Source organism: Pelodiscus sinensis, chromosome 1 (assembly GCF_049634645.1).
Source record: "Pelodiscus sinensis isolate JC-2024 chromosome 1, ASM4963464v1, whole genome shotgun sequence".
Taxonomy (NCBI): Eukaryota; Metazoa; Chordata; order Testudines; family Trionychidae; genus Pelodiscus; species Pelodiscus sinensis.
In genome coordinates, this window is record NC_134711.1 from 249,325,874 (window position 1) to 249,340,393 (window position 14,520).

General features: G+C 40.9%; 1 protein-coding gene across 11 annotated transcripts in view; it reads left to right on the forward strand.

Moving 5' to 3' along the window:
• Nucleotides 1-14,520, forward strand: part of DOCK9 (dedicator of cytokinesis 9) — a 305,745-nt gene that overhangs the window by 247,854 nt on the left and 43,371 nt on the right. For 10 of the 11 annotated variants that reach the window (XM_075918762.1, XM_075918765.1, XM_075918764.1 and 7 more), the window contains exons 39-41: nucleotides 6,013-6,128; nucleotides 7,025-7,162; nucleotides 7,702-7,884. In XM_075918762.1, coding sequence (XP_075774877.1) covers nucleotides 6,013-6,128; nucleotides 7,025-7,162; nucleotides 7,702-7,884 — 437 coding nt within the window. Of the gene's footprint in view, nucleotides 1-6,012; nucleotides 6,129-7,024; nucleotides 7,163-7,701; nucleotides 7,885-14,520 lie in introns of those variants that run through there. The other variant, XM_075918770.1, reaches the window with a different exon arrangement.

Here is a 14,520-nt window from a genome sequence, read left to right on the forward strand (position 1 = left end):
TCCATTCAGGTGTAAACGGTATTATCCGTACCAGAGGAGATACGATCACCAGTATCAGAGGCAACAGCAGCATCTATATGAGCAGACGTGTCCGAGACAGCGACATCAGCACAGATGGCCTCAGCCTGTACGAGCAAATAATCCATCATCTTTGAAGCAGCAGGTTTGATTCCTCGGTTGAGAGCATGCGGGCATCTCACATTGTCGCAAACCAACATCACGTTCTTCCCTTGTTCCACCATCGATTGTGACCCTTTTACCATAGTAGGCCACAATAACATCCGACCGATAGGTGTTGGAGCTGGTGACATCCGGATTTGCAATTCCACTCACCTCCGTTCCTCCTACTACCCCACCAACCCCGTCCCTTTTCAGGGACCCATCTCACAACTGAACTCCTACAACAAGAAGCCCACCATCTTCTCTCCATTGGGGCGATAGAGTTCCGAACCAGTTCAGAGTAAGGGGTTTTTACTCCTGCTACTTCTTAGCTCAAAAGAAGTCCGGAGGATGGAGACCCATTCTAGATCTGCGGGGATTGAATCGTTACCTCCGGAAACAGAGGTTCAAGATGGTGACACTAGATTCAATTATCCCATCATTCGACAATGGGAATTAGTTTGCAGCCCTCGATCTGCAAGATGCTTATTTCCACATCGCCATACACCCAGCACACAGGAAGTTCTTTCGTTTCACAATAGGCAGCAATCGCTTCCCATATCGCGTCCTACCCTTCCATCTGGCGGCCTTTCCAAGGGTTTTTTTGAAAACGCTGGTGGTTGTGGTGGCACATCTCCATCGGATGAATGTGATGATATTTCCTTACCTGGACGATTGCCTCGTGAAGGGCAAGACACGGCAGGAGGCGGCACACATGGTTTTGTTGACTGTTCAAACTTTCAACTTCCTGGGCCTTATAATCAATGAGAAAAAGTCCACTTTGGATCCTACTCAGAACATAAAGTTCATAGGTGCCACGCTTGACTCCATTGCCATGAGAGCATACTTACCTGTAGAAAGGTTTCACGCAATATAAGACCTTGTGACCATGCTCGTTGATGCTCCGTCAGTACACACTTGCATAGAATTGATGGGCCATATGGCCACTACCACTTTTGTAGTTCTCTGTGCCCGGCTACATTTTCAATGCCTCCAGCATTGGCTAGAGTCCATATACCTTCAAGGCACAGCATCCAAAAGATAGTGATGCCCCCAGTTACATCCACAAGTCCTTCACATGGTGGATGAAGCCTCACAACCTCATGGCGAGATTTCCATTCCATCAGCCACAACCCTCCTACCAAATTACCACAGACGCTTCCCTCATTGGTTGGGGTGCACACATGAACGGGGGAGAGGGGGAGTGCAGGGCAGGTGGTCGGACTCAGAAAGACTTCTCCACATAAACCTCCTAGAGCTGAGAGCTATTTTTCTTGCATGTGAACACTTTCGCACCCGTATCATGGGCACTGTGGTCAGGGTGTTGACAGACAACATTGCTGCAATGTATTATACCAACCGGCAAGGAGGAGTGAGATCATATTCCCTATGTGCGGAAGCAGTCTATCTGTGGAACTTCTGCATCCAAAACAACATCACCATCACAGCATCATACTTACCTGACTCCAACAATACAATCGCAGACTCTCTGTCGCCAAGTCCCGCTGGATCACGAGTGGGAAATACATACGGACATCCTTCTTCAAATTTTCCGCAGATGGGGAACACCTCTTACAGATATGTTGACACTCCATACAACAGGAAATGCTGATTTTTCTGCTCCAGGGCAGGAATCGGGAAGGGATCACTGGGGGATGTTCTGTTAATCAACTGGAAGGGATCGCTACTTTATGCATTCCTTCCAATAGTTCTCATACCCAGAATACTAGAGAAAATCAACGCCGGCTCAACACAAGTAATATTACTGGCCCCAGCGTGCGCGAGTCAGCCCTGGTATTCATTCCTCCACAGGATGTCGGTGAAACCGCCTTATCTGCTTCCTCTCCCATGAAATCTCCTATCACAGAATTGGAATTGTGCTTTCTGATGATTAGCCATACAGTTCAATCTACTTTCTACCATAGTTACTGGTTTTCTACAATACTGCTCTGCCAAGTGTTCACAGAAAGGAAGCATAGTAAAGCTCATGATGAAATTGTGTGTTATGTCACATCTTCTGTTAATTAAAAACTTTTTAAATCCATCCCAAATGTCATCTGCCATTACATAGCCTGTTGTGGATACGTTTACCAAGTGAGGGATTTATGGTAGAGAACAGGTGGTGAGCCTAGTGGTCCCCAGCGAACATTACAACGAATTATCTTGTTTCAGACCCCCCGCAGCATCAGTCTGGGTGTAATTTACCAGGAAAGCAATGGAGCCTTCTGAACTAGTTTCAAACTGGAAATGAAATTTGTGCTGCAGTGGAATTTCAGTAGTGTTTTTAGAAACAATCCACTATGTCAGTGTAGGCCATCATAAACCATGACATACTGAGGACTGGAAAATAATTCAACATTGTGGAGGCCTTCATGTCTTGAACATCAATTATAAAGATGTTGCGGCTTGGCTTAACTGGATTGCATATAACAAATAATAGTAAGCATCAGCCATAAACATTTATTCTTCCCGGAAAAAGGCCTTAGAATCTGAAAGATGTTGGGATACCAGATAGTTTCAACAAAAATACCAGACATACTTGACATTCCATCTCAATCTAATTACATCTTATTTAGAAAATACCGGACATTTATATTTTCTCAATTTGTTTCCCGAACAGAAAGCTCAAATATTGGACTGTCCTGTTCAAAACCAGACACCTGGCAACCCTAAAAAGATGGGAAAGGGCTCTGTCTCTTTCTCCACTCCATTGTTTTACAGGCTGGTTCCACATTAAAGCCTTGAGCGTTTCAGGCAGTCTGTGACCAGAACAGAGGCACCAAAAGATTCCATAAAGGTGCAGCTTCATGGAGAGAGGGACTACAAAGGAGTATGTGCAAAGCCCATTCACATGTTCAGAAAGCTCCCATGTGTGACTCTAGGTTGCTCTTCCAGTACTTACTTAATACCCAGTCTGGGAGAGCAAGCAAAAGCAACATTTTGAGCTGTAAGGAACAAGCTGTTTTCACAGTTGAAGTATGTGTACCAGTACTCTTCCTCTGATACGTAGTTCCCAGACCAGGATAAATAGCATACTACCTCTCCTTTGTAAACATCTAGGGGTTGAGACAACACACATTTACAAACAAAAACAAAAAACCTTTAAAGTTTTTCCAAGATGGAATGCCAGTCTGTGGCCTGCAAGGAACTTCTTAATATTAAAACATTTCATTTAAAACATTATTATGATACATGTTTTCCTGTTGATGCCTGCTATGAGGGCATCATAGGAGCCTAATGAGGATATAAATACTAAATTAAAAACTTCATATAAAGAAACTTCATAAATTTTGGGAGACTAAAGTTGATACAGCAGTAGCTCCACCAGTGAAAGACATAGGGTATGTTTACACTGCGTGGCTATTTCGGTATACCAGAGACACTTCTCACAAGCTGCAGAATTGCGTTTACAGAAACCACACTCTGGATCACTTTTGAGCTCATGGCTTTGCAGTAACACCAGGAGAGCCCTCTGGTTTTGTTAACAAACATAAATCACCTGTGAGTGGAAATAAACACTGCAGTTATCAAGGTCTACTCATTACAAGATAGATTGCAGAAGAATCAGGTTTTGATATCCATGCTGGACAAAATGCAAGTCTGCAGAGCTTCCTGGTTTTCAATCAAAATGAAGATTCATATTACCCCTTGTCAAGTGTGTTTCTCAACAAAATATCTTTTTGCTTCTCTTTATATTTTCCCAAAATTCATGGTTTTGATGCCGCGACAAGATTTATTTCTGTAATTTTAGTCTCTGGTGTCTTCCTCTACTGCAGTCATGGCCAACCCGTGGCTCGTGATCCCCATGCGGCTCCCCCCCCCCCCCCAAAAAAAAAAATGTGGCTTGAGAAGCCGCTCCTGCATGCGCTTTTCCACCCTCCCCCAATGGTCCCCGGCCCCCCTGTGCTTACCAGGTCAGCAATTCAAAATGGCGCCCAAGATAGCAGCCATTGTCGGAAGCCCGATATGGCCAAAAAGCCTAAGCTTGCTTGCTCCTTAAAGGAGCAGCCTCCTTTTTGGGAGGGGGGGGGGGTTGGTTTTTTTGCTTGACAGTTCTGGGGGACTTTTTTTTTTTTTTTTGACTTGACAATGCTTCTGGTGTGGCTCTTTGCATTTTTTCTGCTGCCATTTCGGCTCTCTTTGTTAAATGGGTTGGCTACCCCTGCTCTACTGATTTCACATCCCCCAGTCAACTTGGCTTTTCCTGTTCATTTACATGCAAATGCAGCTCCTATTGTTCTTTTGGTTTTCACAATGCTTGGTTTACATTAGAGTTGAGAAGATAGCGATCTTTCCTCTTGTCTTGAAGAAACCTGTTTTTCCTTGTGTTTGGTTACAGACTTCAAAGTGTATTATCAATAAATGTCCATAATTCCTCCTATAGCATTAATGCATATATTTCACAGAGGTATTATTGACCAGTATGTCACCAGCTTTCATTTGATACCTCACATGACATTCTTTATAGAAAAACATTTACATGGCAACTGTTAGGTGTAGTGACTTTCTCAGACCTGATAGGAATTATTGACTTAGAGTAGTGAATCCCCTCTATGGTTCACAATGTAATACTGTGTAGATAGCGTGAAACCTCTGGATCTGATAGATCAGTGTAATTCATAATTACCCTCTTTGCATTTAATCCTATTTTACATATCTGGTTACTGTGTCACCCTAAAGTTGGGGTTCAGTTGCGTTTTGCAAATAAAATTGAAAATCAATGTCATTGTTATATATGAAGAATGTAACATATCTTTCTTGAAATTACTGCACTTTCTCTGAATCCATAATAAATTTTGAGGGCTGGTGGGAAATACAAACAAATGCATACTCTTCACTGCTTTGATGTTGCAGAGTGTCTGTAAATCTAATTTAACAGGTCAATAGGGTCTGGCTGCTTTGTGCTGCTCCATATTGGCCTAACACAACCAGGTTCAACCATGTGAACCTGACCCTGAAAATTAGAATAGGTAGGAGATGCAAACAACCATAAATCTTCCTTACAGTGACACCGGTGGATATGATTGGAATCTAATGTGCCTTTTAAAAATCAGTTGGAGACAAAAACATATAATCTTATCCTTATGATAAACTTATCACAGTTACTGTGACATTTTGTCATTTGGTTGGCCCAGTTGCTCCACACAAACTGTTTAGTTCATGATAATCTAGTCCCATTTCAAAGAGCTCTAGAACAAAGTGAACTATGGTACCAGGTTCTACAAGTTTATCTTGATCATATCATGAATTTTTTCCACATTTATTTATAATTTTATTCTGACAAAATCATATCCATAATCATAAAGATGTAGTTATTGCATGATGTTACTACAGGGAGAGAAAGGATGACTTGGGTGACTTGCTGTGCATTTTGATGCTTTGACATGTTTGTATTCCCTTTACATTTAACCTTAACTCTGAATTTTCAGGGTTTATTATGCTTGGGTTTGAGAATTTTAATATCCTTAATTTTATTCTAAATTACTGATATTATTCTCACCTCTATCTACCCATGTGCATTTTATTAACATTTTCCAGTTATTTAAATCCATTTTAAATATAAATGCTGCTGTTTTAACACATTACCTTTATGCTTCATCTTAATGAAATTATTAAAATACCAAATATTGTACAGATGTGTGATTGATTGGAAAAATGTGTAGAAAACTATATATAAACTATTACTCAACTGTTTAATGTAAAATATTTTGAAGTACGTATTTTTCTTAAACTTTGTCTAATACAAAAAATCTGTAATCTTCGGCTACATGATTTGTCAGCATTAGTTTTAAAATATTTTGTTTAATTATATATCATAATTGTAAAGCAACACTTCATTTGACATTTCTACAGGCTATAGCCATTCAGATGCAGATGTTCTTCACCAGTCCTTACTTGAAGCAAACATTGCCACTGAAGTTTGCCTTACCACTCTGGATACGTTATCTTTATTCACAGCAACATTCAAGGTTTGTCCTTAACAGAGTTTTGATAGATTATTTTATTTTTGGCATTTTAAATATTTGTTCTTTAGAAAATTACTAAAAAAGGGTTCTTGTGTTGAGCTGTACTACTAACAACAAGTGTATTAAAATGTACATAGAAGGTCATTCATAATCATGCCATACAATAGCTAATAACCTTTATTGTTAAAAAGTATAATAGTATTATTTACTAGTATCAACAATAGGCTTTGACCTCACCCCGTTGTCATACAGTCCTGCAGTTTGTCTCTAGTAAAGTCAGTATGAATTTTGCCTAATGGACTATAGGAGTCTAAATGCTTTAAATTCAAAAACAGAAAATAGATAGTAACAGATCAGTTTAAATGATGCATGTTTTTAATTTTTACACACTCTGAGAGCCACAATAAACAGAGTACAGTGAGCAAAACTTCTTATTGATCAGCACCATTCCAGAGTCCTTTTTTTCCTCCCTCACCTTTTCTTTCTCCAAAACCATTACAGAAAGCTCACTGTCTAGTTAATCTTTCAACATAGCTGTCTTTTAAGAGTCTTATGGAACTGATAAACACTGCAGTCCAGGCCTTACCAGTTTTGGTTTGTCATGTTTTTGTGCCCACCTTCTTACCTGAGTCACTAAGTATTTGAGACCGCAGAAACGTGCATACTATCATGTTATAAATGTTGGAGCCATCAATTTGGCTACAGATTAACATTACTAAAGGTACTGGAGTATTAACAGTTTAGTTTTTCATTCACTTCAGTAGTACTGTAATCTGAAAGTTTTTTGAATAACATTGTTGAAACATAGCTGAAGCTAACATTTTTGCACAATTTATATTAATTGTTAATAGAGCATAAATATATAAAGATAACTGTAAATTGTCAATATCAATTTTAAGAACCAACTACTGACTGATCATGGACATAATCCACTGATGAAAAAGGTTTTTGATGTGTACCTCTGCTTCCTTCAAAAAAACCAGTCTGAAACGGCATTAAAAAGTGTCTTCATTGCTTTAAGGTCACTAATTTTTAAGGTAAAAATTATTATTCTAAAATTATTATTTTAATTATTATTCTAAAATAAAAATGTCAATTTTCAATTATTTCTTTTTTCTATTTACCATGTGATTTGTATCTAGTTATACAAGTAATGTAAACAAATTGAAATTGGATTCAAAGGGGAAAAAACTGGCACTACAGAGTTTTTGCAATTCATGTTACATACTTTTTTTCCCCAAGAATGAATGCAGTACATTTGTTTTATTATTTGTCTCTGCTGCTATTTTTATTCTGTGTAACTGTTAATATCCAATCAATTTGAAATACTTTTTCCAAATACCATTTTATTACACATCATACTGTAATAAAATGTATTTATTAATTTTTCTGCATTCCTTTTATTCACTGAAATTGATTATGGAAGTGTGACTAGCATTATATTTTTCCTTATAAATCTATAATTTGTTTTACTGCACTATCCATGGGATATTTGAATTATTTTCTCTGAATATTTGGTGATTTTACTGAGGTTAGCCTCGCCAGATAATTTTTCTCTGATTCATTCTTTTGTCAGTTTCCTTCTGCATTTTATGAAGGAAGAGCTGATATGTGTGCTGCCTTGTGTTATGAAATTTTGAAATGCTGCAATTCCAAACTGAGCTCAATTCGTACTGAAGCTTCACAACTGCTGTACTTCTTAATGAGAAATAACTTTGATTACACAGGGAAGAAATCTTTTGTAAGGACACATCTGCAAGTTAGTATAATTATTTACTTATCATTGGTTTTCATGGCTTTAAGATCTATTTCTCTTCTAAACTTAAGAATTCTTGTATAACAAATTGTTCTCTTTGATACAACCCAAACATTTTACATTAAATGTATTTTTTTAAAGCTGTCTCCTAATTGACTATATCTATCTGGGACGCAATTTAAAAACATCAACGATTAATATAGTGAACTGTTTTTGAACTAATATTGAGTTGTTTGTACTATTATGAGTGCGGGGGGCAAGAGTTACGTAGGCCAGACAAGAAGAAATATTAGTGGTAAGCAGTTTTGTATGTTTTTCTTCAATCTCCTCCTGTTTGTTGCTCCTTGGTTTTAATGTATACCGTCTTAGAGGGCTATCTGACTAATATTAGTGATACGGTTTTCAAAGTTGTATGAATTCTGCCTAATACATTTCTTACCAGGCTCAAACAAAGGATAATGGGGTAAAAATGTGGCTTTACAGTGTCAGCTAAGTAGCAGCTTCACCTTATTTAGCTCACACATGCTGGTGGTATGATTAAGCAGAGTACAGCCACTACTAAGAAGACTGGATAACCTTAACAATGTTGTGTAGCAATGTCATTTTTTCCAATTACTAAAATAGCTTTAAAAGATCATGTTGGTGATGGTTGTCACAAAGGGGTGCTACCTGGATCTGAGATGTGTCTGAGCCTCTCTGAGACACTTGACTGGGCTCTTACATTTTGCTGCTGTGATAACCTGAAGACTGCTCCTGATTCTACACTTCCGCAAACATTCACACAGGCAGGGTCACACCCAGCTGAGGTTACTTGCAGGCTCTGGCCAGCTGTCAGTTGACGGTCAGGGCAGTGTGTACGTGTGTGTTACACCCAAGTCTTCAACTGCTGAGACGCAAGGTCCCGTCACAGTGGGCAGCCTAGGAGGCTGGAGGGCGCCCCGAGAATAGTTTAATGTCTGTGACTTTACCGCTAGGACCGGAGTCCTGTCGTGGAGGGCAGCCAACAGGCTGACAGATGCCCCGAGTTTATAGGAAGAGCTTTTTACATCTGATTTCAGCTGCTAGAATACAGGATCCCTTCGCAGCGGGCAGTCTAGAGAAGACTGAGAGATGCCCCAACGGATCTGTCACCTGGGAGTGACACGATCCAAACACCCAAGCTCTTCCTATACCTGTCCCTTATGACCGGCTGAAGTTTTTTAAATTGTGCTAGGTTCTGTTACAGCAACTGAAGGAGTCAGGTTAAAGCTTAAACAGTTACAGTTTTAGGAAGCTTATAAATCATATGGTTACAATGGCTATTGCTCTATTTCTTAACTGCTAGCAAATATAGATCTTATGGTTACATAGGAAAAAGGAAGATAGAAAGTAATGGTACCAAGTGACCGCTTAATCTTTAAAGTCCTCTATTCTATGCATGCACTAAAACAAAAGGACACATACGGGTACGATTTTTACCCCCCTTCTGCGTCACTCAGTCCCAGCGTGTCAGGCCAGGATCGGTCCCTCAGTTCCTTGGAAAGACGAAAATATGAGGTGGGCGTCCCCGTGGAACCTCTGGAGGTCAAACACCTAAGCCGACCAGCAGGTAGATGGTAGATTGACACTCAGAGTGAGCATGCTGCTGGACCTGGATCTTTATACCCATGGGGTCACGTATTCCTCTTTCTTATCTGTGATGCCAAATGGTGCTGGTCTGTCTTTTGTGATGCCAGCTCTTACAAGGGAGTTGCAAACTTAATTTACACTTGTAAGGGAGATAACTAAATTGGAAGTACTGGAGATTCTTTTCTCAGTGGGAGATTCCTCTCCCAGGGACGACTGTGTGTGATCGTATCAACTTAGGTGCCAGCCGGGGCAGTTCTCGCGGCCTCAAGGTCAGCTTATTGCCTTAATCGTTCTTTCTCATATCTATGTTTTCAGCTTACTCAGGGTCAGAGAGGCCTGCATATCCTGGTCTCGCATCGAAGCTTCCAAGGCTATGCTGATTTTTATTGCTCCTTCTCTGCCCTGTATCCAGGCATCTCAGAGGGCAAGCAAGATTGATGTGACGGGGGATGTGGGGGCCTGTCTAGCTACACCAGCTACTGCATGAATAACACTTAAGGCTACAGCCAATATAACCTTTATCTCCCCAGCCTAAGATCCCAGAGCTGTACCATCCTAACCTGGTCAAATGTATAGATGTATTACTAGTTTGTCCCTCCTTTGAGGTGGACAGATGCATGCAACAAGCCTATGTCAATCAAGCTGAAATTTTTCCCAGGACACTTCACTCAAAGGCATACCAATTTAGATAAAGCAAAAAAGAAGTTTATTAACTACAGGTTATTGATAAGTGATAGCAAACCAACTGAAGCAGATTACTTGGCGAATAAACAAAACTGCAAACTTAAACCTAAGGTATTGAATAGAGTGGATATGAATTAGCAGTTTCTCATCCTGACTGATTTTACAATCAGGTTTCCCTCTATAAGATAGAAATCCCTTTAGCTTGGAACAAGCACTTCCCCAAGTTCAGTCTTTGCTCCTCGGATGTTTTCAGGGGTTCTTCTGTGTGTGGTGAGCGAGGCCCCCAGATGATCTCTCACCCTGAATTATATAACTTTACTGTATGGCAGAAACCATTTGTTCCATTATTCAGTTACCAGAATTGTGAAAGAATATACATACCCATAATGGACTTCTGTATCATATGGTCTGGTCAGATGTCCTTGCTGTGTCATAGGAGCCATTACTTACAAGATGGCTAAAATGTTTGTGAGAAGGCGAAACCCTTTCGTAGTTCATTGTCTGTGCTGATTGACCTTCTGCCCTGTCTGGCTTCTTCATTGTACTGAACAGCTACTTTGGATGTTACTCCGAATAAGCATATTTGGAATACAGATATATAGTCAATATTTATAACTTCAAATACAAAAATGATGAATGCATGCAAATAGGATAATTATATTTAGTAAATCATATTTTCCAGTGTCACCTCACATGACCCTTCCTTTGCAAAATGTATCATCATGTTGTAAGTACATCATTCTCACACAGCAATGAAGAATATGGGCTGCAGTGTCACAATTTTAAAATAACTTTGTGTGATTAATTTATTTTTGAAGACTGACCAGCCCAAAATGTAGTCAACCTGTCATTTGTTTCTCATGTCTTCCCCATCAGTCCTCCAAACTAAGAGCATTGAAACAGTATTAATAGAACTTGCTTCTCTGTTTGGGTGACTTATGAGATTGTTGCAGTTATTGACATGCAGGTTCATTTGATGTGAGCTTTCTGTATCCATGTCACACAATTCTGTCAGCTTTGTGAGGCAAAAATCTTGCCGAAAAGTTCCAGTTTTATAACCAAATAATTTGATGTGAAGGTGGCAATACAAATCTGTTTACCATAGTAAAATAGCAATAAAACACTGGGCTGTTCAGTTGTTGTTGCTAGAAAAATGTCATATAAGTTATTTGTGGGTAGCAAGTATTCTGTTTTATACATAGTGTTTTAAATTGCTTGTTTAACTACATTCGCTACAAAAGTACCTTCCTGTATATAGTAGAATCCTCTGTCTCAAGACTATTGCGTTATAAGAAGGAAGGAAGGCAGGCTGCCACCAACATCCAAAGGTGTCAACTAAGCAGAGGTGCTTGTAGAAACTATGTGCAGTAGTGTAGAAGCAGCAGACGGGGGCTGTGATACAGTTCTAGGGCTTACATAGTTTGGGAGTTTCTGCTGTTTCTGTGGTCTATATGGGTCTCTTTCCAGATGAGAAAATTCTACTGTTGTTTGAATGCTGGTTCCTATATGTATTTTGTTGTGGCTATGCATGCACTCTATGCACCTAAATCCAGAGAATTCTTGCAATTCTGTTGGTCAGCACCTGCCACCTTTACTCCCCTCATGCGCTGTACCAAGAGTATAAGGCTTATCGCCACATGGCTTAAATTGGAATCTTCCATTGCCCAAAACTGATTCTCTTCTTCCTGTAATTATTCAAAATTGCATGTTGCTTTGAGGTTTTTTTATTGTTTGTTTTGATAGTTCCCCAGTTAATTAAAATGCCTACTCTGGCAAAACTCCTGGTCTCTACCACAGGACCTAGATTATGACCAGGATACCAGGCTTCAAAATTTGTACCTCCTGTCCCCTACTGTTTTCAGTCTAGGATAACAACCAATGCCAACTCCATTACCTCAGAGAAACTCATGTCTCTGTTAAGTGCAGTATGTGCTTGTCTTTCCCCAGCTGCACATAGCAGATGCAAAAATTCTAGCTTTGGAAATACCGAACAGAATGCACAATGATTCCCCAGTAAAACCCATGCTGTGGAGACCCTGCTGTACATCAGCCAAGGTCATCAAGGAGCACCTCCACTAGCACTGTGTCAGACTCCAAAGTAGACAGGGCAGAGGGAAAGACCATTCATTTGGGAGTTCTCATGAGGGGGCAATCTGACAAACACAAAAGCAAATCCCTTCCTGTGCCTATTACTTTTATGAGGAAAGATTCTTTCACAGTCCCTCTAAATTGGTGAGCCTTCACACCTAAACCACAAGGATATAAGCCCCTCCTAAGCCTCATGAGCATGATCAGATGGCACATATGAGCAAGATTCCTTCAGTATCACACTCCGTATTAACTTTGACTCTAACTGTGGAATCAAGAGAAACAAAACACTGGGACCCAAAGGACCAGAAACCCACAGGGTCAGACACTTATTCATCAATGGTACCACTCCTCTTTACGTCTGCTCTGGTACAGAGTGATGCAACCTCCTCCAAAGGGGCCAATAAGTTATAACAATTTGGAATCATAGAACCATAGAGCTGGAAGAGACCTCAGAAGGTCATCAAGTCCAGCCCTCTGCTTTAGGCAGGAACAGTCCTAACTAAATCAACCCAGCCAGGGCTTTGTCAAACCGAGACTTAAACACCTCTAGGGATGGAGACTCCACTACTTCCCTAGGTAATCCATTCCAGTGCTTCACCACTCTCCTAGTGAAATAATTTTTCCTAATATCCAACCTGGACTTCTCCCACTGCAACTTCTTCATCCTCCCAGACTCAAAATCTCCCTTATTATCGGGATCAGTCCTAACCAAGGAGATTCCACAACCAGTGGGAATAAAGGACTCTGGAAGAAGTCTCTCTCCCATGCCATCCTCTAATCATGGTTTTCTCAACAGCACCATTGATGGAGCCAGATTCAACCTTTTCGTTGTCTAGACAGTTGGATGTACTGGTGGAATCAGCATCACCTCCACCTAAAGAGATCAATCTAGAGAAAAGATTGAGACTTCTTGAGCCAGTCTTGGCCAGACTACCAGGGACCTACTCCTCAGGACCAGTGTATCAAATGTCGAGAGAGGGACTTTAGACCCATTGTACTGGCCTTATAGAGGTCCCTGAGAGCTTTATGCATGCTACCTAGAATCTGTGCAATTCAACAGGGAATTTTACAATCTCTCTTTCCCAAGGTTTCAATCAGAACCTTTGCCTAAGCCCATGGAAAGAGGAGAAAGAGTAACCAGATCAGTGCTGGTACCACTGGTACTGAAAGGGTTATCCTCTTCAACACCCAATTAAATGGTTGCTCCAGCCTCATTATTTCTCCCATATAGTCATAGACAATCTCAAGACCTCTCATGGGGTGTGTCTAGACTACATGCCTCCTTCGACGGAGGCATGTAGATTAGCGAGATCGGAAGAGGGAAATGAAGCCGCGATTAAAATAATCGCGGCTTCATTTAAATTTAAATGGCTGCCCCGATCTGCCGATCAGCTGTTTGTCGGCAGATCGGGGGAGTCTGGACGCGATGCCCCGACAAAGAAGCCTTTCTTCATCGACACAGGTAAGCCTCGTGAAACCAGGCTTACCTGTGTCGATGAAGAAAGGCTTCTTTGTCGGGGCATCGCGTCCAGACTCCCCCGATCTGCCGACAAACAGCTGATCGGCAGATCGGGGCAGCCATTTAAATTTAAATGAAGCCGCGATTATTTTAATCGCGGCTTCATTTCCCTCTTCCGATCTCGCTAATCTACATGCCTCCGTCGAAGGAGGCATGTAGTCTAGACACACCCATGGAGTGTAGCTTCAGAGGTCCAAATCTCCTTAAAGGAGGTCCAGGAGACTCAATGTAATCTGGATATCCTACAGCCTACATTATCCAGTCAGATTACACTCCAAGTAAAGGAAGACCTATCAGAATGGGCAAGGGCTATATTGGGGTGGGCAATAATTTTTGCAGGGGAGCCACTTAATGATTTTTGGTACTCTTCATGGGCCAGCTCCACCCCAGAAGAGGCAGGGTCAGGCTGAGGACTAGCCTTCCCCCAGAGTTTTCTGGGGCCTGAGGCTTTGAAATAAATACACAGAAAAGTGCTTGCTGCCTCCAGTCCCGCCACTACTGCATTGCCTGGCAGCCACCTGGGAATGCTGTGGCTGTTTAAAGGACTCATAGCTCCAGCCCCTGCCAGGGGAATGCCATTACCGTGAGCTATTTAAATTTGGATCCTGTTGTCTGAGCCTCCATCTAGAAAGTGGGTGGTGTGGGCAGCAGTAAATAAATAGACAGCAGTCAGATGCAGAACGCAGGACAAATCAAAGTGTTAGGTGGGCTCGATCTGGCCCTTGGGCCACATCTTG